General features: G+C 39.9%; 2 protein-coding genes across 2 annotated transcripts in view; one reads left to right on the top strand and one right to left on the bottom strand.

Annotated features, from left to right (window-relative positions):
- The window catches only part of FBXL13 (F-box and leucine rich repeat protein 13), a 104897-nt gene extending 93175 nt beyond the window's left edge, over window positions 1-11722 (bottom strand). The window contains 3 exon segments of the mRNA XM_067316775.1: window positions 1882-1975; window positions 4578-4681; window positions 11648-11722. Of these exon segments, the coding sequence (XP_067172876.1) occupies window positions 1882-1975; window positions 4578-4681; window positions 11648-11722 (273 nt within the window).
- Window positions 11723-12283: 561 nt separating this feature from the next.
- ARMC10 (armadillo repeat containing 10) lies at window positions 12284-23039 on the top strand. The gene is made up of 6 exons (XM_067316740.1): window positions 12284-12458; window positions 13152-13297; window positions 15300-15434; window positions 16758-16934; window positions 19280-19351; window positions 22316-23039. The coding sequence occupies exons 1-6, from the start codon at window positions 12284-12286 to the stop codon at window positions 22568-22570; spliced, it is 960 nt and encodes a 319-aa protein (XP_067172841.1). The 3' UTR covers window positions 22571-23039.
- Window positions 23040-23246: the final 207 nt, after the last annotated feature.

Here is a 23246-nt window from a genome sequence, read left to right as displayed (position 1 = left end):
GCACTGTATTATGAATATTTAAAAATCAAACAAAAATATGAAATCTCCTATCTTTATTTTCCATTTGGACTGGTGCAAATTAAAGTATGTACTTTAGAGAGATGAATGTTCAAATAAAATTTTCTGTTTATAGTTATGAGTACTTCTGCTATCAAATTACACCCCTGTTTTTAAACATTAAAGTTAAAGGAAAAGCTAAATTAGCATACAAAACAGAACTAGTATGTGTACTTGAGGGAAAGCTCAATCTAACTTAGTTTCAGTCTTTCATCCCTTAAATGCACTGTTTTATTGATTAACCGTATCTAGCAGTTAAGCATATTAAAAGAAATATTTCAATTACTCTTTGTCAAAATTCTTCTCTTTCACATACCATTAGTATGTAAACCATTTATCACACGATTTATCACATGATTTTAACCAATATTTATTTTAATAATCCTGTTTGAACTTTTAAAATTCTGTAAGACCATTGTCTAAGGTCTTGTATTTTAAGAATATCCCTGTAAAAGAAATTTTACAATAACAGTTTTTGTTCTCTCCAGGTAACTTTTTTGGATTGGTAAAATCAAAATATTTTCCTACTTATTCATTTATGTACAAGAATACTATGTTTAACTGTAACTTCTCATTCTCAGTGTTGACAGCATTTTTACAAATTTACCAGTGTTCAACTATAATTTTAAGTCCTACAAATAATCCTACAGAGTATTAATTAGTGTAGAGTTCCAAAGGGTAGACAGATTGAATGTACTTATATTCAAATAGAAAAAATATTCTGAAAACTGGTGACAGAAAATCTCCATCAAATTATTTTCTTTATTTGGTATCCTTCATATCTGCCTAAACACGTATTAGATGACAGTCATGCAATGACAAATGTAATTCATTGTAGTATGACCAATACAACGGAATATAAATGCAACCATTTATTCTCTAAAATAATATTTAACAATATCTGTCTAATTATAAATTAGAATGGCAGTTGTAACAGGATTTGGTTTTGCTGGGTACAGTAAAATATAGAGATATGAATTTATATAAACAGAATTATTTTAAATACATCCATTTATGTTATATTTTATGTGTACAAATAATAGAATAAAACTATCTGTTTATTTAAAATGTATAAACCACAGCTGAACGAGTCTGTAACGTTGTGTCTATGCTAGTACATTCAAACACACTCAGGAACACTTCCAGGCAGTGGAACACACCTGGCCATAGTAACTGTTCACACATTCTCTGACATGGATTTACCTGTACCACTTAGTTCTTCTCTTGAAAAATTCCTATCATGGTTTGATAGAACAATCCAGGAACCATCCCCTCTAGACAGTCTGCATACACACACCCTGTATTGAAGACTAAGATAATTTACTAACATAAATAAAAGCTATTCCATAGTAGCTGGCCACAACGGCCAGGAATGTTCCCAGACATATTTAATTTAAAATTGTAGACACAGTGTAAAAATAGCTATTGTGCGTCAGTGCACAGTTTTAGTAAACTTTTTTCACTTCCTTTTTAAATGATTTTCATTATTATATTTAGTGGAATCTGTCTATATATAACTAAATAATACATGGAAAAAATATGCAATTGAAACTGCACTCATTCACATGGAAATTTTTTTAACTATGACCATATTTGGAAAAGGTACTGCTTGTGCCCCACCATATGCCTACATGCTATGCCCATCTCTGATGAATTTTTGAAAGATTACAAATCAACATCAACAGAAAGAAATTCAAGGTATCCTATTTCTCATGTAAAATATAAAAAAGAAACATGAAAAAACTTGAAACTAGAATTTGACTATTCTGCACAGAAATTTTCTTTCATAGCATAGAGTTAATGCAAATGCTCAAAGATTTTTACCAGCTGTTCATCATCTAGTTCAAAAAGGGTATTAAGGTAAGTTTCTGCAATCCTCTTCAAGTTTGTCCGTAAAGAAGGATCAATACACATATACCTTCAGAAAAGAAGTAAATTATATTAACTGTATTAGTATCACAAAAAGAAAATGCATCTTTCCTCTGTACTTAATATAGTTACATATTATAATATTATTATAACATTACTATTAAAAGATTGACCTATATCACTCTCATTACAACTAACTACACCTGCCATTTTTAAATGTTTACAAAATATGAAAACAAATGACCATATTTTATTGCTACTCTTAAGCTATTTTGAAACATTGTGTACATCAGAGCTGAACATATTTAATGTAATATAATCTGAAAGGAAATTATCAAGACAGAAACTATTTTGTTTCTCATCTTAATACTGATTTAACAGTCATTTCAAATTTTCAGCAGTTAGAGCAGTGTTTCCTGCTGTTGCAGATAGGTTATGGCAAGTGTAGGTAGGTAAACTATTTTGTTTCCTTAAAAAAGAAAAGGACACACTTCAAGAGCCAAGTAAATCAAAAAGAACTATGCTGTATTATGCTTCCATGAAAAATACGGAAATAAAAAGTATTTACCAGAGAGCCAAAATTAACAGAAAAATCAAGTAGGTCTTCAACTTGTAGGAATGGCATCATAAATAATGCAAAGTAAACAATAAAACCTAATTATTATGGTTCAGACCATTGGCTGTTGGTGAATCCACTGGTTTCCTCTGTTACACATGGAGAAACCCAAGGAAAAGCCTGATACAATAAGGGCACAGATCTGCATCACCCACTGAAATGATGTTATCCATCACCATGACGTACCTAAGTGGATAGGAGCCCACACAGCTCCTGAGATCTCTGCTGCAGTGGGCCAAAGATGAAGGATTTATTATGCACCTCCTACCAAAAACTTCAACCAGGGGTGACATTTGCACAGAATATGGAAGCAAGGTAAGTCCTTGAGAACCCATTAAATGCACCTACACATGGGTAGTCACTGGCCAGCCCTACGAAGTTAGGTGGAAGATGGATGTTTTCCTAGCATTAACCATGACATTGTCAATTCTATTCTCTTCCCTCTCTTTCTTCCAAGTCTCTCTCTTTAAGTTTTTCTAGCTCCCATCTAAATAGAGCAGCAGGGTCTTTCGGAGCCAGTTTTAATGTAGTGATGAACACAACAATTTTCTGACAATGATGAGGCATCTTACAGAATTCAGTATCTCAACAGAACAGTCTCTTACTAAAAACAATGCATCTGTGATAGCAGACCCAATTAAGCAGAATTCTAAAGAAATTATATAGTATAGCATTTATATGTAAAACAGAATTGTCATTGCTTGCCATCTCCCTCCTATACAAAGCTTTCACTCCCCAGCAGTTTTTGGCTCCAGACATCTCTATTATTACAAACCTTTGGTCACCTTTTTTCTCCTCTTATTCCCTTACACTACAATGTTAGCAGAAGTTCTTCTCAATATTTAAAGTTTTCTTGCACCTTAATCCTGACACTATGATGAAATACAGACTTGATTATTGCACCCATGACACCTATGAATGCAACTACATACTTGGATGAAGCCCAGTTAGTAAAAAACCACAGCACTCTATCTTCTTAGTGATTCATGTCATGACAAATACCAATAGCTTGCTGCTCTTCTCTCTGCACCAGTTGAAGATCTTTTCCTGATATTCAAAACCTTCAATGGACTAGAATTTGTACCTCCAAGATCGCATATTTACAAGCACAAATTTACTTGAAATACACATGAACCATGAAATTACTCATTTATATGTGAATATTAACAAATGAGGAGAAATAATTTTCACAAGAGCTGCACTAACAGTACTGAACATGCTTCAAAAACAGGTAAGAACATATGGCCTGACAATATTCAGAGCTAAAGCAAAATTGCATCTTGGTTTCTGAATAATAAACTAGGAATACACATATATACTTTCTCTTTTCTCAGGCACGGAATAACTAGAAGCTAGTCAAGCTATTTCTTCTAACAGCGGGCACTGAGAGACTGAGAAAAAATAAACTATTATGATATATCTTTTTAAAAACTCAGAAGGCATTTGTAACATACTGTTTACATATGCTTTGTAAGTATATTTTGAATACCAAAACTTGCTTCCATTTAAGCCAATCACATTCTCTAAGGTTCCAGTGTAAACAGGACTAAATCCTCAGTCTCTTTCATCCCACACTGTGATTTAAGAGTGAAAGAACACACAGAGGAGAGAAAAAATGGAAAATAATACAATTAATGATTCAATACATAAAGGACTACACCCCTGGCTCATATAGGTAAATATACTCTTGACTGCAATGAAGTTGTAAAAAGTAATGAGCACTTCAATTTTGATTACCACAAAATTAAGGGTTTAATGGTTTTATCAAACTAAGAGAAGCATTAAGTAGAAGTCATATTCATTAAATATTCTGTAGAAAAAAAATACAGATTCCAAAAGAAAAATGTTTTCTATGTTTTTAGGAGATATTGTCAATATTGGTCTTACTATATTTGTAATATCATAGGCCATTATAAGGAATACTAATATTTAACTTGCAGTCTACATAGTAGATGCCGTGGCATTAGCATGTTTTAAAAAGTCTAAGTTCAGTATTATAAACCACATAGCACACACAAAAACATTTAAGATGTACCATAAACCAGCATCAAGTCCCTTTTCCATTATTTCTTTAAGTTTTTCTTCTAAAAACATAAGTGGATCTTCTGGATGCATAACAATTACACCAGAAAGCAGAGCCTGTGGAAAGAAACAGCAAATTAATATCTTTGTGTTAACAGCAAATTAGCATCTAGATATGAAACTATTAAAACAAATGCAACTACTAGCTTCTTTTAAAATACTGTAAAGTAGATGCATTTCCTCTTATCACTTATCTTTACATTTCATTTGTATTTTAAATGTAATGTTGAATGTATCCGCATATTTCAATTGGTAGACTAAAAACCACTGGATTTAGGATAGGAATAAAATACATGGTATTTCTCTAACACTGCCTACTAAGAATTTCAGTTTTTTACTATGCATTGAATAAAAAATACATAGAAGATTGGATAATTTTATTTAATTAAAGAAAAACAGAATTCAAAACTAGATTAATCTTGCGAATTAAAGAGTATGTTGAATGAGAACCCTGACCAGAAATTGATCTGTAACCAATATTGATAAAATAGAATATAAAAAGATCTGCTTTTCAGTATTGGCTTATTGGACTACTTTGCATTACCTCTGCATAACCAGACAAGCTCTGGTTACCATAGAGAATATTTAATCAAAACTATAAATTGGAAGTTTCCGTGCCTGGTAAAAATTTCAAAACATAACTGTATCTTTAACTAGAGATTAACATACATTGATCCAAAAGATATTTTCCTGGGACACACTCTCTTGTTCATATTTCCCCGTGCCTATTATCAGAAAAATAGCTTGTAAAAGCTATCCCAAAAATAACGCCTGAGGTTTTAGATTTTCTTCCCGTTCTGACACTTAGAGGATTCTTTTTTGATTGTCCCCACCCACTTCTCACTACCACCATTCTCCACAGTGCCTCTCATCATACTAACTCTCCATGCCTAACCATTGCCACGCAGAGGCTGATCTAGCCTCTCTAAGCTCATCACCAAACTCTGACTATGTGAACTCACTATCCACTTATATCTCACTCCCAAACAACTGCCTTTTGGTCATAAACTGAGTACATAGGTGGAAATATCTTCTTCATTTTCCAACATCCATATTGATTCTGGCTTGTTATTACTGTAATATAACTGCTTTATATAAATATAAAACTAAATTTTTAAAACAGGAACTATCTGAGGCAATTGTGACATTTGATGTGCAATTCAATATGCAAACACAATCGTTTACTCACTGTACAAACTCAAATGATCTGTAACTCTGCAGTGCAGTTTCAGGTAACAGATCACTGACAGTTGTAACATGGATGCACAGTAATAGAGATTTTTTGGCCATAAATATGTGCTCTTTCTTTAGATGCTTAAGAATTAAGAACTATATGAAAAGGCAAAGTAATAATATTTCTTCATGCACAGACACCATGAAAGGCAAGTGTCTTCAGTTTACACTCCTTGAACATTTGTAACACTAAGCAACACACTGATTCTAACCTTAGTAGCTATTCAATCTTCTTAATAAAAATGTAATTTTCAAAATATATATGGATAATTGACTATACTAATAAAACGTTATAAATCTAACATTTTATCATTGTAATCCAGGCAAATAATACCCTTTTAAGAAATACACAAGCAGTTAAATGGCCTTCTTCACGTTTTCCTACAGACAGATTTTCCAAAACCAACCTCAAGGTTGTTCAGCTGCTCCCTCTGCTGGATTGAGCCAGTATCTGCCTGCTATACAAATTTCATTTTTTATTATTTCAAGTTTTGCTTTTTTTTTCTTTTTTATATGAACACAAACAACGTTTTTCCTTTGGATGTGCTGAAAAATCTCACAAAAAGGAAATCCAAAATATCCAACCACACACTGGACTGCAAAGCCTCAATTTAACGTATTTGAGAACTTTTCAAAACTTGCACGAGAAAAAAAAGTTGTAACATGTGGCTTTGCAATCCTCATTCAGGTCATCTTCAGTGATGCTTAGGCCAAGAGCAAAACTGAAAACAACTGCACCAAATCAGTACAAATTTGACCAAGAAATCTGAAAGAGTCCGTCTATAATTTCTCTCAACCTATAAGTTTTACTTATTCATAACACTGAATAACTAAAACAAAGGCATACTTACATGTCAAATAATTATTATTCACTTAGCATCACAATCCCTAGCTAACCAACTGCCAAACCATTATAAAAAAAATCAACAAAACTGCTACAGCACAACTGAAGTTATCAGGCTAGAATGAAATATTTAGATCAATTTTCATATGAAATTCCTCTATTCAGCAATCTGAAAAAGTTCATTTTTGTTTAAAGGAAGTTCACAAAGGGAAAGTCTTCAAACTGTGCAGCATTCAGTTTAAAGCTCAGTAACGGAGGAACTATTTTTGCCTCCTTTCCTGTATGTATTCAGCAACTTTAAAAACGTATACTTACATATTCTCATTCCTTATTCATGTGCGAAATAGAGAGCTATTACCAGTCAGAAGGTTCATCAGCTGAATAAAAATAAAACATTTGATCCTGATATCCCAAAAGTTGTCTCAGCTGTTCAACTGCGACATTTTTTTCAGATCATTGAGAAGACCTCAGACTTCAGTACACAGAACAATAGTTTTATGTTAAAAGACATTTTCTAAGACACTGACTTCCATTTATTTTCAACAGAAAATGGATGGCATTACTGTCAGCTGTGCCTTAGAAAATCTTCTCTTAGAGGACAAGCAAACATTCGTGTTTTGTCTATAACATTTTCCAAAGCAAGTAGTTTCAAGATCTACATTCTATACCTCAGAAATCAAGTAATGCAAATGCAACATACTCATTTTTACCAAAAAGTCTAAACTGTTGTATATTTTCATCATTTCCTCTTGCTCATAAGCCTGGATAAATCAACACAGCATTTACCCACAAGTAATTTATTACAGATACAAACCTAAAAATAAAACCTAATGATTATCCCAAATCCCAAAGCTATCCAGAATCTGTTCCTGCCGTTCACTGTAGTTCTGTTAAGAACTTGATGTTTTCTTGCAAACCCTCGTAATACTCAGTGCTTTTCCGAGAGCCCCAAATACTAAAATCAAGAGACTGTAATACTGTTTTTCCTAAAGAATATCAAGAAATGAACTACATAGGTTCCACAAAAACTGTCTTTTGTGTGAAGCCTGGCTAAAAGCCCTTGACAGTGATTATGTTGTTGGTGTGTTGTGACTGCTGCCTTCCCTGCTCACTAATAATGACCTTGCTGTGTCCTTATGCCCATTTGCCAACTCACCTTCTCATCAGATTATAAACCACTTGGGCATGGAACATCTTTTGAGAAATGTACAGCACCTAGCACAACATAATATCCTGAACGATTACTTAAGATTTCTAAGCATTGTTATGATGATGACTATTACAAAAAGCAGTATGTGAGATCAATATACAAAAAAATGTACAAGGAAAGATATGAATTTTGCTATTTTGATTTGTTGCTAAAAATATTTTTTCACTGCCTCATATTTTCAGTGCTGAAGACATATTGATCAGCATATATTCAAATTACACTATATCATTCATACGTATTAAATATTTCATAACACCTTGCTTAAATGCCAATGCAATATTATAAACATTAACTATTTCTATTTCATATTTACTTGAATAAGAGACTACATTTTAAACCGGATGCATTTTAGTAAACACAGTAAACACCTACATGCCCAAGAGGAGCTCTGGCGAGGCAGGCAGCAGTCTAAAGCCACAGATTACCAGTGGTAACAAAACTAATGCAAAAGTGTGACAAAACAGTTGTCAACTTTGTCTGCTCTGGACACCTAGAAAGTCTGGTCTACTGCTGCTCTTCCTGTGAGGGCAAGGAGGGAAAGCAGAGGCTACGCAAAACAGCTAATGAGGCCAGGACTGGCTGTCAGCTACGGCTTTCCACTGAGTATGGACAGAGCAGAAAGCCAGGCTTCTCTTGAAGGCTTCGCTACTCCAAGCCATGCTCCTCAACCTTCCCATTCCTCTTCCCATCACTTTAGCCATTCATCCATCGCGGCAAAATTCAATCGGGTCATATGGCAGAAAACTCTTGAGCCAGCTCTGTGCCTACCTTTAATTTTAATATTGAATGGAGGGGACGTAACAGTGTCATAGCAGTGAAAATCATTATATCCAAAGTGTTTGCAGGATTACAGTTTGCCTTTTTATGTATGTTGTTTAAAAGTGAATCTGCATGAGACTCGAGAGGGAGAAATCAGATGGGAATGAAAGAAACAGATGCAGTAGGGAATCCCAAATTTTCTGGACATGACTACTCCGTTTGCACCATGTCCAAACCACGGCCTAATCAAACCAAGCCTTCAGCAAGCGGCCATTTCAGAACCATAACTATTCTTCTTGATTTCAACAGAATATACATAAATGTTCACGGGTTTGGGCTTAGCTTTTATGTTCCATAATATCAGGACCAGTATCATCTCATTTATCTTCTCACCAGGCATACTGTGACTTTATAAACCAATAAAAATATAATAAAGCAACAAATTAAAAATATGGATATTGGTTAGCATCAATCCCTAAGAAATAAGGAAAAATATTAAAAGACCTTTTTAAAAGGTCTTTTAAAAGATCTTAAATAGGCAAATTTTGTAACTGGTTTCTTCCTTCAAGAAATTCCCTTTAATCTAAACTTTAATTCTTTCATTTTTAGTTATTAATTAAATGCTACTGTTATTCCAAAGGTATTTATAGCTTTTGCTTGGAAATGTACACACGAGCTATTTTTGAAGTGCTGAAGCAAGAAATACACCTTATGCAGCTACACCTTATCTTTTGTTTTTCTGTGCTTAAAAAAGCAAAGAACAATCAAGAGAAGGATTCTCGTGAGAGGTACTCACTCATAGTCTGCTTGGTGCTGCTGCTCTATAATTATACTAATTGGTTCAAGATTTCCTTATTAATGTTTCCATGGAAATCCTGGCTGCGATAGCTGCTTGCAAGTTCTGTCTATTTTTGGTAGCTTAAAAATACCAGGATGTCTCTTAAACTTTTATTTGCGCATTGTCCATTGTGCTAATGAAGCTGAAACACAGCTGATTTTTTGAACTAGACAGTGGTAAATGCTACAGAAGTAAAAAGGGAAGAAATTACAGCAATGTGAGAGAGAATCAGCTAATAAACCAAATGCCAAAACCCAGCTTTGTTTGCCCCCTAGTCCTTCACAATGTCCCCTAGTTTTACTCTCTCGCATTTTGTGAAAGCTTATTTACTCCTGCACCAATCAATACCCAACCCGCCAAAGTCTGAAACATGGTCCATGGCCACCTTCGCCTTTGACAGGACTACAGGCCACAGAAAACTATAGATTGTATCTGCAGCGTTCAAAACAGAGCATCCAGCTCCTGAACACACTCAAGTTTCCACCTAAAGTCTAAAAATAAAGTATTTTTAAATTAGAACTAAGAAACTTAGGCAAATCTAGCAAAGGTGCCAAAGCAGTTCACTGTTCACCTTTGCTCTGGTCACAGTTTCAGTTTAAACATGGATCAAGATGTAGAATTATCTTCCACCTAACTTTCCATGTTTAAAGTCTTCATAAATTGTTTGAAGAATGCTACTAACAGAAGGCAAAGAGCAAAAATCAACCCTACACCCAGCATCCAGCAGCATTAGGGTCGGGAGTACCACGGCTGGTGCAGGCACAGGGCCGCGGCGCCAGTTCTGAGGGGGGTATTCCTGAGGGGGTGTTCCTGAAGGAGGTGTTTCTGGGGGGGGTGTTCCTGAAGAGGGTGTTTCTGAGGGGGTGTTCCTGAGGAGGGTGTTTCTGAGGGGGGTTGTTTCTGAGGGGGGGTGTTCCTGAGGGGGGTGTTCCTGAGGGGGTGTTCCTGAGGAGGGTGTTCCTGAGGGGGGGTGTTCCTGAGGGGGGGTGTTTCTAAGGGGGGGTGTTCCTGAGGGGGGGTTTTCCTGAGGGGGGGTGTTCCTGAGGGGGTGTTCCTGAGGGGGGTGTTTCTGAAGGGGGGTGTTCCTGAGGGGGTTGTTTCTGAGGGGGTGTTCCTGAGGGGGGTGTTCCTGAGGGGGTGTTCCTGAGGGGGGTGTTCCTGAGGGGGGGTGTTCCTGAGGAGGGTGTTTCTGAGGGGGGGTGTTCCTGAGGGGGGTGTTCCTGAGGGGGTGTTCCTGAGGGGGGTGTTTCTGAGGGGGGGTATTCCTGAGGAGGGTGCTCCTGAGGGGGGGTGTTCCTGAGGGGGGGTGTTTCTGAGGGGGGGTGTTCCTGAGGGGGGTGTTCCTGAGGGGGGGTTTTCCTGAGGGGGGGTGTTCCTGAGGGGGTGTTCCTGAGGGGGGTGTTTCTGAAGGGGGGTGTTCCTGAGGGGGTTGTTTCTGAGGGGGGTTGTTCCTGAGGGGGGTGTTCCTGGGGGGGTGTTCCTGATGGGGGTGTTTCTGAGGGGGTGTTCCTGAAGGAGGTGTTTCTGAGGGGGGTTGTTCCTGAGGGGGGATGTTCCTGAAGGGGGTGTTCCTGAGGGGGTGTTCCTGAAGGAGGTGTTTCTGAGGGGGGGTGTTCCTGAGGGGGGGTGTTCCTGAGGGGGGTGTTCCTGAGGGGGTGTTCCTGAAGGAGGTGTTCCTGAGGGGGGGTGTTCCTGAGGGGGGTGTTCCTGAGGGGGTGTTCCTGAAGGAGGTGTTTCTGAGGGGGGGTGTTCCTGAGGGGGTGTTCCTGAGGGGGGTGTTTCTGAAGGGGGGTGTTCCTGAGGGGGTGTTCCTGAGGGAGGTGTTCCTGAGGGGGGGTGTTCCTGATGGATGGCGTCGCCTCCCGCCCACGGATGCTAACGGGTCCCGCCGACTCGAGCGGGTGAAGCCCGTCGGCCTGCGAGAGCGGCGGCGCAGGCTGCGCAAGGCCGCGGGGCGACGCGCGGCCCGCAGCGCCCAAGGCGCCCTTTCCCGCCCCCCCCCCCCGCCGCCGCCGCCGCCAGCAGCGGCGCCTGCTTGCGGAGCGGCGGCGCGGGCCAGGCCGCCGGGGGAGGCGGTTTCCTGCTGCCGCTCGCCTTCACGGGGTCGGCGGGAGCGCGGGGCCAGGCCGCCGCCGTTACCTCGTAGATGCCGAGGAGGTTGTGGCGCCTGAAGTAGGCTCGGAGCTCGGGGCCCGCGTCCCTGAGGGACGACATGGCGGCGCCGGGCCGGGCGGCGGCGGCGGTCGCCTGGCAACGCGCGGGCCTGCGCCCCGGCCCCGGCCCCGCCGGAGCCGCCCGCTCCCCGCCAGCGACCCCGGCCCGGCGCCGCCATGTCGTGCGTGTGAGAAAGGCTGCGTGTAACAGTAGGCTGTGTGGGGGGCGTATCTGGCAGTTAACTGGCGTGAGCCGTCCCAGAGAGCCGTCCGGCCTGTGCCGCCCGCACCTTGCGAAATGGCCGTGCCAGGTGTCCGGGAGCGCCGCGGCTGCACGGGCGGCGGAGGAGGCGCGGGCCGGCGCTCGCGTTTAACGCCAGCAGGCATCGGTGTCAGCAGCAGGGTAAGGGCTTGGCCAGCGGCTACACGTTCCCCCAGGGCAGGGCTTTTCAGTATATATTTGTAACACGTTGCTATATTTTATTAAAACTTTACATAGTATTTTTACTTTCTGCGGTTCCCCCCCGGTAACGGAAAGGTGATGAAACGCGAGGGGCCGGGCCGGGGCGGCGCCGGATGGGGCGGCCGCTGCGGGGCCCCGCGCTGCGGCAGCGGGCCGGGCATGGGGGAGGCGCGGGGCGCCGCGCCGAGGGCCGCCGCGTTGGCGCTGCTGCTGCTGCTGCTGGCGGCCGGCGCCGGCTACTGCCTCTGGCGGCGGGCGGCGGGCGGGGGCCGGCGGGCGCGGCGGGGCCCGGGCCCGGGCCCGGGCCCGGGGGCGCCCTGCGGCCCGCCCTCAGGTGAGGCGCCAGGCGCGGGCAGCAGGCCGAGGACACAGCAGTGTTGTTCGTTGTCATAAGGCAGATGAGGATTTAAAAAAAAAATTGTTTCTTTTTCAAGCCAGCTCTTGGATAGTCATAACTAACTCGGGCCTTCTTTTCAAAGGATTAGCAAGGTGTTTGCATGGTGAAATGGTGGCGGCAAATATGAGGAATTAAAAAGGGCTGAGTACCCTGACCGGGATACGCCCGAGTGTACTAGCAAAATGGCCTTAGCCCCAATTTCTGGAAGCAGCAGTCGGCAAGTCGGAAGTTTTAGTCCCTTTTCCTACAATCTCCAGACAGTTTCCCACGTTTCATTGCAGAGAACAGAAGGAAAATTTTACATGTTTGGTGAATATTGTTAATTATTTTGGAAGGAAGGTCTGCTGTTGGTTAACCGAAGAATAACATATCCCAAGTTGTTACTATGCGTTCCTTGTATTTTCTACTTTGAAAAAAAGTTAAAGGCTCAGGAAAAGGGCCTGAAATCCCGCTTCTGCTGTAAAACAGAATCTTTTTGCCATAATATGATGGTTGGCTACAGGAAAATGTAGAACACTGTGGCCTACAGCCAAGAGCTAAAACTCCGCATTGTGAAAGATTAAGTGGTAACTAAGGGAAGTGTCTCAAATTTGATATCAAGTACTTCATTTAATTTTTTAACATTGACAGACAACCATCCTCCAGAATCAACCCATACCATGGATGCTGATGATCTGCAGAAACTTATTCACTTGCTCCAGTCCACAGATGATCCATTAATTCAAGAGCAAGCTTTAATCACTCTCAGCAACAGTGCTGCCTTCTCCATAAATCAAGTAAGTATTGTTTTATAGCAAACAATAGTGTTTCAATGCCAGTTTGGAAAATGAGAGGTGCTGTTCTTCATAACAATAACACAAGACTGAGGGCAATGATATTTTGTGTTCTTACATCCATTTTACGTCTATGCCTTAATTTTCTGTTAGTCCAAATAATATAACCTACCTGCCTTCCAAGACTTATGTAAGCTTAATGTTTGTATAAATTGTGTACAACTTAATGTTTGTACAGAGTTCTGTATTGTAAAAATGCTATAAACATCTTTTTATCTTTTATTGCTTAAAGTAAGATAATGTCAGTTAAAGGGTTGAATTTGAGAAGGGTTAAATACTTGCAGCTTTCAGGATCAGGTCTGAAATTTACTCAGATAATTTAAACTATTTCTTATGTTTACAAAGTTGTGTGCCAGTTACGTCCTAGCAACTTTCCAACTATGCAAGTCTGTTCAATTCAATTGGAAATATGATACAGGAAGACTTTTAGATGGGTGCATATTTTCCTGCCTTTATAGAGGAAAATATGCATCCATTTTGTCATTTCTTTGTCAAAATGGATTGTAAGGGTATGGTGGGGGCAATGCCTGGCCTCCCGGCGGGGGCAGATACACAAACACAAGGCACACTGTGGTCAATACTGAGTGTTTATTACCTCTGCGTCTGAGCGGGGGTTCCCCAGTGATTCCTGATTGAGGCAGTAATGGAGCAGGAGAGTCCCTGGCACCGCTGAGCATCGGTCTGTGGTGAGGAACGCCGGGGGGGCACTATAGAAGGTTTTTATGTACTATACACATGCACAGTAAGCACACTGAGCTCGTTGCTAGTCTTGATTCAAAGCCCAGGTGTAGTGCCACACTGGCCCAGGCTCAGCCACGTGACTGTGGGTCAATGTGCCCTGTTGATGCTCCTTTTCCCACGGAATGGTCTGGCTAGCTTCCATCGCCTATCTCCTTGACATTCTTCTGCATTTTCCCATACGTGGATTATGTAGACATTTGGACAGAATGTCCAAATGACTCCTCCAGAAGTCACTTTTTTGTTTTGAGATACTTACAACTATACTAACTACTCTGGCTTCTTAAAATCATTTTCTGAATAGAAATCTCTCAGAACTGCTGGAATGTCATGAAATCTCAAGGCCCGTTTTTCATTTTCTTGAAAACACTATACTGGCTTTTGGATGATAGTTGGAGTTCTGAGTGAGAGGATTGAAAAGAAAAAAAAACCTTTCAAGTGTAAGGGACAAGAAAGATAAAGTTTTAGAACTTTTCCCCGTAATACTGTAAAGCTGCATCTTGAAATTCTGTTCTATTTGGACAGGGGTTTTAGATACTGTGACCTGTTCACTGGCTCAGCTCTCCTGTAAACTCATTATGCAATAATTATTTATCTTTGATCATTTATAATCTGAAATGATTTAGGTATGCTTTGCAAAGCAAATTTTAAAAATAAAGATGTTTTGCCATTGTCAAATAATAGGATGTACTTTAGCCCCAAGCAGGACTGTTCTTAATTTCAATGGAAGCAATATATGCAAAGCCAAAGGGTAGCTTAGTGATTGCACATCTTCATGGAATTAACAAGCTGTATCAAATCCTTTAATGTGGCACAAGCAAAACATAACAGATACTATTTTACCTGTTCTAGGAACTGTCTTAATTTGTGAGCGCTTCAAAATTTGGTAATTTTACAAGCAACTCTTCAGAAGGATATATGCCATTGGTGTCTTTGTCAAATGAAAATTATTTTCAAATGTGGTTTGATACTGTAAGCTGATGTCAGTTTTAAAATAAATAGTATGCATATTTCATTTTTGTATGGAATTATAATGTAGAGAAAAACCAACTGCCACCATTTCCACTTTAAATAGATGTAGTCTGTTCCAGAAGTCTTCATTCAGATGTTCCGTTTGTGTTGAAATGGAAACGTTATTTGAGGAAGGCCTTCAGCATTTAATTTAAAATTCATAGTAATCTTACTGAATATCTGTTTTATGTTTCAGGATATAATTCGAAATTTGGATGGCCTTTCTGTTATTGGAAGGATGCTCTCAGATTGCGTTCCCAGGGTTAAAGAAAAAGCGCTAAATGCTCTTAATAATTTGAGTATGAACATTAAAAATCAGAAGGAGATACAGGTAAGTTTCCTAAAGGGGAAAAAAATCAAAGTAATGTGGATATAGGAAATAATAAAGAATTTTCAGCATAGTTGTTAAATACAAGGGAAAATGCCAAAATGTTTTGAGGTTAGTAATACTTAGGAGTCAGCAGATCTGGATCATCTGTGCATCCCAAGGCCAAAGGGAATAGCTTCAAAAAATGCATTGCATCACTACCAGTTACTTAGGACACTTAGGAAACTAGACAGTCTGTGTTTAGCTTTTACCAAATGCTAGTAAACAGAGAGCGTGCTGTTAAGGTTTGATAGTAAGAGAATGTGAGGCAAGACACATTTCCAAATATGTCTAGAACATCAGCAAAGGTTGTTTAATAAGATGAGTGGCAGGCTGAACCTAGCATGACTCCCTAGGCAAGGGAACTGGAGAAAAGCATTGTTGATCCCCTGGGTTGGTGTCAGACCAATTTTTGAGGGCAGTACTTTTGAGAATAGTCTGTAATAAGCAATGGTAGTAAGTCTCACTGGTGAATGCAGTAAAAGGTATGGATGAGAGGGGGCCAGCCAGCAAAAAAGCAGCCATTTTGGTCCTTTTCTGATTTCTCAATAAATCAAGAAGGGTCCAGGCCGTGCGCAGACATGCAGATGTGAAGATTTTTAGTAGCTTTTGCATTAGCTTGATAAAAAGAGCAGTCTGACTGTATATAGTAGTTTGCAGCATCTTGAGTCCTGAGCAACTTTTTTTTAAGTAGTGCTTGCCAACAGCAAGTATTTGTATGGGCAGAAAACAACTCCTTTGATAAAGGGGAAAATAATTGTTTTCTTCTTAGTTAGGGCTTGAAGATGTTGTATGCTGTCACCCAGAAGAAAATTGGGTAAATCATACTTGTTGCTTGTCAGTTGTCGTCATTGTTCCTGATTAGTACTCTGGTGAATGGGCCAAATTGTTGGAAGAAAGGATTTAATTCCAAGACTTATCCTTAGCTTGTTCTCAGCATCTAAGAAGAACTTAATGGCTGTAAGTGATTTTTGAATATGACCTTATGGTAAATGTGCTACTTCTGGAATGGAGTCAAAGCAATTTGGGTTTCAGAGCAACTTATGCTCCGGGAAAGTCAGTGAGCATGACTCTGTAATGTGTGCCCCTGTTATGCCAACAGAATATTTGTGCATTAAAAAAGAAATGCTTGTTTCTCAGTGCCTTGATCAGGTTATGGTTTCAGCCACCAGTATGCAATATATTTTTAGGCTACTGTGGCTAAGACGACAGATACTATTTGTGAATACGAGTTCTACTTGTATCAAAACATGTCTTCCTTTTTATCTCCTTCCTTTTTTTCCCCAGGTATATATAATGCAAGTTTGTAAGGACATTGAGTCAGCCTCCCTGAACTCTGAGCTGCAGCAAGCTGGACTCAGATTGTTGACAAATATGTCTGTTACCAGTGACTACCACCATATGATGATAAACTCAATTCCATGCTTTCTTCATTTGCTTTCAGAAGGAAATGAAAGGACACAGGTACTGGGTACTGTATTGTGACAAACCATTTATCAAGTTGCTTTACTTGCCTCCTTTATACCATTTTTCTAAAATTGTTTAGATTGTGTTTAGAAAATTAAATATTCATTAACAGATAGCAGAGAGTGCATGAAATCCTTAAAATAGGGATCTATATTGCTTTTTCTGTGCAAATTCAGGAAGAGAGGGTACCTTCTAAGCATCTTTTTACATAACACATTTCTTTCCCATATGAGGAATAACTGGATGGAAAAACGTTTTTGGGAGGAAGGGAATCTTGATACTCCAACTGTTGGGCTAGAGCTGTGGGAGACCAATGCTGTGTGCACTGCTATTGCCCTGTGTCTTTGCTATAGCAACTCTAGGATTCTCTTCTGCTCACTAAACATTGCTACTAAATCACAGAACAAGGAGGATCTGCATGCGAAAGGCTTTGTTCACACATGAAACTCTGTGGGGAAGCATGCCAAGCAGTGAATTTCTCTTAGAAATTACACGATTACCTTAGCTCTGAATTTCTTTTCCCTTATGCAGTAGGTTTTTTTGGAAGTTCTGGATACACACAGAGTAGATCATAGTAAATATAAATTTCATAGACAGACACGAGTGCAGAAGTGCACTCTCTGAACAACTTGATGTACGTGGCCATAATAATTATTAGCAGCATAATCTCACTTCATCTCTAGCAACCCTATTGACTGTAATGGGAAATTATGCTTATTTGTGAATTGTCAGAAACACCGAAAGAAGAGAAAAGCTTCAAATATGGGCAAAATTCAGAGTTTATTCAAGTTGTCAGAGTATTATCAATATCAGTGCACTCAATTGCTCTATTAGATCAAACTTAGTTTTCCTGAATGTGAAGTTCCACTAAACTTATCAGACCTTCTTTACTTAAGTGCAATAAGTATCCTTTGACCTTTTCCTTGTGTTTATTTAAAAGATTAGTGCTACAAGATGAAAACATGAACATTAGATCTGAGAAAGTACAAAGGTGTGTTTGTATGTGCCTCTGATCAGATTTAAGTATAGTATTTAAATATCCTCTATGTATTTTAAATATTCTGTACATTTTACCTACTGTGAGTTGTGTATACATCTTGCCTTGTTTGGATATCTGAGGTAAACAGAATTTGCTTTTAAAATATCTGTACTTAGTACATATGTGCTAGTGACTCCATGAACTCTTTTCCCTATACCAAAGACTCTGCAATTCATGATGTTAGTTGACCCATTTTACCTTGCCCTCTCCAAGTCATCACTGAAATATGACTGATGCTTGTTAGTTCTGTATGTATCTGCTCACCAGTACACTCATAGCTTGCACTGCAAAACAGTAACTGCTGCTAAAATGATTACAAAGTCACACTTCTCTATTGTGGAAAAATTGTAGGCCTCTTTGGGAATGCAAGAGATGAGAGTTCAGGTTGTTTGGGAAAAAAAAATCTTACTTTGTCACTTACAAACTTTCTTGTGTTTTCTTGAGTGTTTTAGGGACTTTTTTGTAACAATAATATGTAGTTGCAACTCTGTAACTGTTATGGGGACATGTAACAGTTATTTATGAATGTAGTGTTTCAGTCACTCTTGTGAAGGGCACAGATGCAAAAGTGAATGAATGAATACTTGTTGGCCTTCTGAAAATACATTTAGTCAAGAAAGATCCCCTCTATGAGTGTAACAGAAAAAATAAGCTAGACTTCTTGAGTATAAGAAATTAATAAGCTGATTTTTTTTTTTTTTTTGGAATCCTGTTCCTTGTCTGCATATTTTTAGATTAGCATCTCTTTTCAGTGTCTCACCTTCTACTCTTAAAATATTAAGAAAATATCAGTACTGTACTATATCTAAAATTTGTATAAGCCTGGATTACAAAGTGAGTTGAGTCATTTAATTTGCTGATGTAAATGTGTGAAAGCTAAAATCATGAGAAAAGCCAAATTCTTCCATCCTTTTTTCATATAAAAAGGCAGTAGAGAGTATATTGGAGTTATTACAGTTTGATAATAATGTTAACAAAAGCAGATTCTGTTTTCCATGAGCCTTTCCCTTGCTTTGATGAAAAATGAGAAAGGCTGGTAGTTTGCACTTGTACAGTAGCAGTAAATGGATAACAGACCCTGTTACTCAGCAAGCAAAATATATTGAAAAGAGAAGTTGTATAGACATCCTTGAAGAAAGGAATGGTTATGGGAAGTCAGAGGATGGTGGACTACACTAAAATATGGTGGGGCAAGTGAGGGGAAAAAACAAAAAGCATAGGAGAAAAAGATAATGGAGCATTAATTTCTTTTCTCACATGTTCTGTTTTTGGAGTTTGGAGTTAGTTATGTTTCTCATTTCAGATTCAAGTTCTGAAAGTACTTGTGAACCTGTCTGCAAACCCAGCCATGACAAGACACATTCTCAGAGCTCAAGTAAGGTTCTTGCTATTTCATTACATTTTTATCATTTATACATATGTGTGATCATATATGTGTGTATATATACACACATATCTATATATGCATTTAAAAGTTTAAATGTTTTAAAAGTATATATGAAACTCAAGAGTAAAATTCTAGCAAGTACCTACTATCAAATATTAGGTTAAAATTAGTAGCTAAAAGTATACACTCGTTCACATATTAATCTTCTTCCAGACTGTAGCGTAATACAGATACCACACTTGCAAAGGGAGAGTCGGGGCATATGCGCATGAAAACAGCTGGCTTCCTGTGTAGCATTCCAAACAGTCCATGACAATTTGCAGAAGCCTGTTTTCACCTTCTCTTTCCACCAAATGGGCAGTGGTAGGTAAGGAGGCCAAACCCATAGGCCAACAGAGCAAGGCTGCTGCAGCTCCATGATCCCAGGTTCAACCAGTAGCAAGGGTGAGAACGTATTCCCAATAGGCACCCACACAAACACACATATACAACGTATATAGATGGCAGGCCACACAGATCAGCATGAACAGGCACACTCGGCACTCGCACAAACAGCACCACCACCCTCATCCTGTTTCCCTCTCTGCTGATCAGCGGGAAGGTCTGTCAGTGGGACACACACACACACACACACACACACACACACACACACACAAGCACAATGTGGATCCCTCCAGCAACTGTGCATAAACACTGGTCCTCAGATTACCCAGTAGCTGGCCCCTGGATCCCTGGTCTCCCCAGTCACTGGCACCTGGACATACAGGCCGCTGAGGCCTGCAGCCTCACTCCAGTTGCTGGTTCAGACCCCCTCACACACACACACACACCCGCCCAGTAGCTGGCCTTGGACATACTGTCCATCTAGTAGCTGGTCCTGGATCCTCACTCCTCCACGTGCTCAGATGCATGCACGTGCACACACCCCAGCCATATCGACAAATGGGTCTCAGTTGACACCCAGACTCCCTAGTCTCCCTAGCAGTTGGCTGGGACTCCCTGGTGGTCTCACCCTTAGAGACAAATGCACACGGGTCTCCTAATCTATCCTAGACCCATGGTCTCCCTGGCAGCCAGCTGGGATGCCCCTGGTTCCCCACCCCACCCCAGGTAGCCAGCTGCCCTGTGGCCTCACCACTGGAGACACACACACACATACCTGGAGCCCAGCTCACTCCACCTACTTGCTGGCCAGCCTGGCACGACATCCACACACTCAAGTACACTCGCTTGCTCCTGTTGCTGGCACCACAGACAACAGGCTGCTATGACCCATGGTCCCCTCCAGTTACTGGCACTCAGACCCTCACTCGCTCCAGGCACTAGCACCACAGACACAGGGGCCATCTGACCCATGGTCCACCTCCAGTTGCTGACTCTTAATTTCACTCTCTCTGGTCTTGCCAGTTGCTGGCACCATGGATGCAAAGGCTTCTATAACCCAACAGGTGCCTAAAATAGAGCCCCTCATCCAGAAAAATCGTTGGAAAGGAATTTAATAAGAAGGTAGGACAAACTGTGCTGATCAGGCAAAAGGCAGAGCCAGACAAGTGTCCTGACTAGTGTTATTTACATTTGGCCAGCCTCTTTTTATCCCCACACTCCTCTATTTTCCCATGTTTTTTCCTCTCCAAATAGCCTAGATCCCTCCGTTTCTCCACCTTTGATTCCTCCCCTAAACTTCCCCTGGATCCCATAACGCATCCTTTAAGCAGTAACCCTCCTCAGTCCGAAAGGTACTCTGGAGAGCTATTCCCCTTGATTCATCATGAGAGGTTTCACACCTGGACAGCAGGGCTGATGGGGCCCTGGGAGGAGCCTGGGCAAGGTGTAGTTTGGGTTCCTTGCCTGCCTTCATGCCTCTGTGCTTGGGGAGATGAGCCTTTGCCAGGCTGATCGCTCCCCTGGGGTGGGCCTGGGAGCAGCAGGGGCAGGTAGTATTTGGGTTCCCCTCCCTGCCATTGTCTCTCTGTGCTCCTTTGTGCCTGCAGAGACAAGGCTTTTACCACATAACCTAACAGGCACTGTGATGGTCCTTCATATGTAACATAGCAGGTACCCTGTAAGTTTCAAAACAACCTAAAACCTCATTTCCAGATGTGCAGTCAGCCTATAGTTTGAGGACTGGCTACAAACTTCAAATGCAGCCAGTCCTATAAATGACCATTCTCAATAGTTGTTTCTGTATCTAACGTACTATACCTAAGAAAATCAAATTCCACTAAAATCTTCACCTGTTTACACAGATGCATCCATTATAACTAAGTACTTTAAATTGCCTTTCCATGTGCATTTCTTTATGTCTTCATGCAGAACTTTATCTGACGTTAGCTACTTCAGGTTTTGCTAGCATACAGTGCTATTTCAATTATATCCTTTGTCACATCAAAACAAAAGTAAGGGGCTAGAACAGCGCTGCCCCCCTCCCAAACTAAGATTCTTAAAATATTCAGGGGCTCATTTGAAATCAAAGTTTAATTTTTGAGCTGTCTCCAAGAGGCAGAGCTAATCTGTTTGCTACCTGCTTTTCATTATTCAAAGTATAGAACAAGATTCAAGTAGCTAAATGTTCAGTTCTCTACTGTGTTAAAGTGTATCCTTTTCTGGTCTATCAGACACCTAAATGTATTAACATACAAACGTTCAAATCATCATAGAGGGCAAAAGAAACATTACTTAGAAGGAAAGCAGACTCTCTCTTCCAAATAGGAATTTTCCAGACAGCCACATTTTGGAGATTCAAAGCACTTCCTTTTCTCTAAAGAGGAAATGTGCATGCAGTGCAAGTTTCTGGCATGCTTTCACAGCATATGGAGTTCTGATATCTTATGAGGTTTCTGTTTTATATGGTTTAGGTGCAGACTTCTTTCCATTTTTAAAAGTTAGGAGACTTATTTGACAGATGTACTTAATGCTAATGATTAAATGTGGATTATTTATTGAATATCCTAGGTGCCATCATTGCTGTTACTTTTTGACAACTGTATAAACAGAGACATTCTGCTCAGAGCCCTCATGTTTGCAGCAAATTTGAAAAAGAACGTGAACAATGAGGACAGCACCATGCTCCAGAACCAGCACAATGAAGATTCAGTTTTTGTCACACTCTGCGGGGATTCCACCCCATTTGCTCAGAAACTGGCATCTTTATTGCATCACCCTGATACAGAAGTGAAGGAGCAAGTTGTCAGAATATTAACACAATAGTCATTAAAAAAAAGTGCTTACCTTGAGTGCTTTCATACAAGAAAGTAAAACAGTTTATTGAATACTACCATATTAGGTGCAAACCAGCTATTACAAGAGAATGCAATATATTTAACAGAGAGCATAACAGATTTCTGAGTAAGATAAAGTAGTAGCTTACTTAGCACTGACAAACCACTATACAGCTGGTACACATTAACAAATGGGGAGGGATAGTTTAAAACACAGAAATGTATATGTATAGTGTATATTTTAAATGGACCAGAAAAGTCAATCTAAATACTTAATGTTGTAAGGAGTTTTTATTATATATTTATTCAAAAACTGTAAGAATATAAGGTATCTATAGAAGGGTGCATTAAAAACCTAGCAATTAGAGATTTGGTACTTACATTTTATTAATCTGATATCTACTAACTCTGTGTGCAGGAAAATCTTAGAAAAATCTTAAATAAAAACAATACCAGACTATCACTGACTTCCTGCAAAATATTTCCAATGAAAACTGCATATTAAAATTATCTAGCCTATGTTTTTTTCACCTTACCTGCACAGAATATACTCTAAAACTACACTCATGTTTAATGTACCCCTCCATTTGGCAAACTGCAGTGCAGTTAACCACAGCACATGCAAAGTTTCATTACTTGAGCAAAATCAAATGGATTTTAACTCC

This window comes from Apteryx mantelli, chromosome 1 (assembly GCF_036417845.1).
Source record: "Apteryx mantelli isolate bAptMan1 chromosome 1, bAptMan1.hap1, whole genome shotgun sequence".
NCBI lineage: Eukaryota > Metazoa > Chordata > Aves > Apterygiformes > Apterygidae > Apteryx > Apteryx mantelli.
The sequence above is the reverse complement of the archived record's forward strand: the minus strand, read 5'-3'. Positions and strand labels throughout refer to the sequence as shown.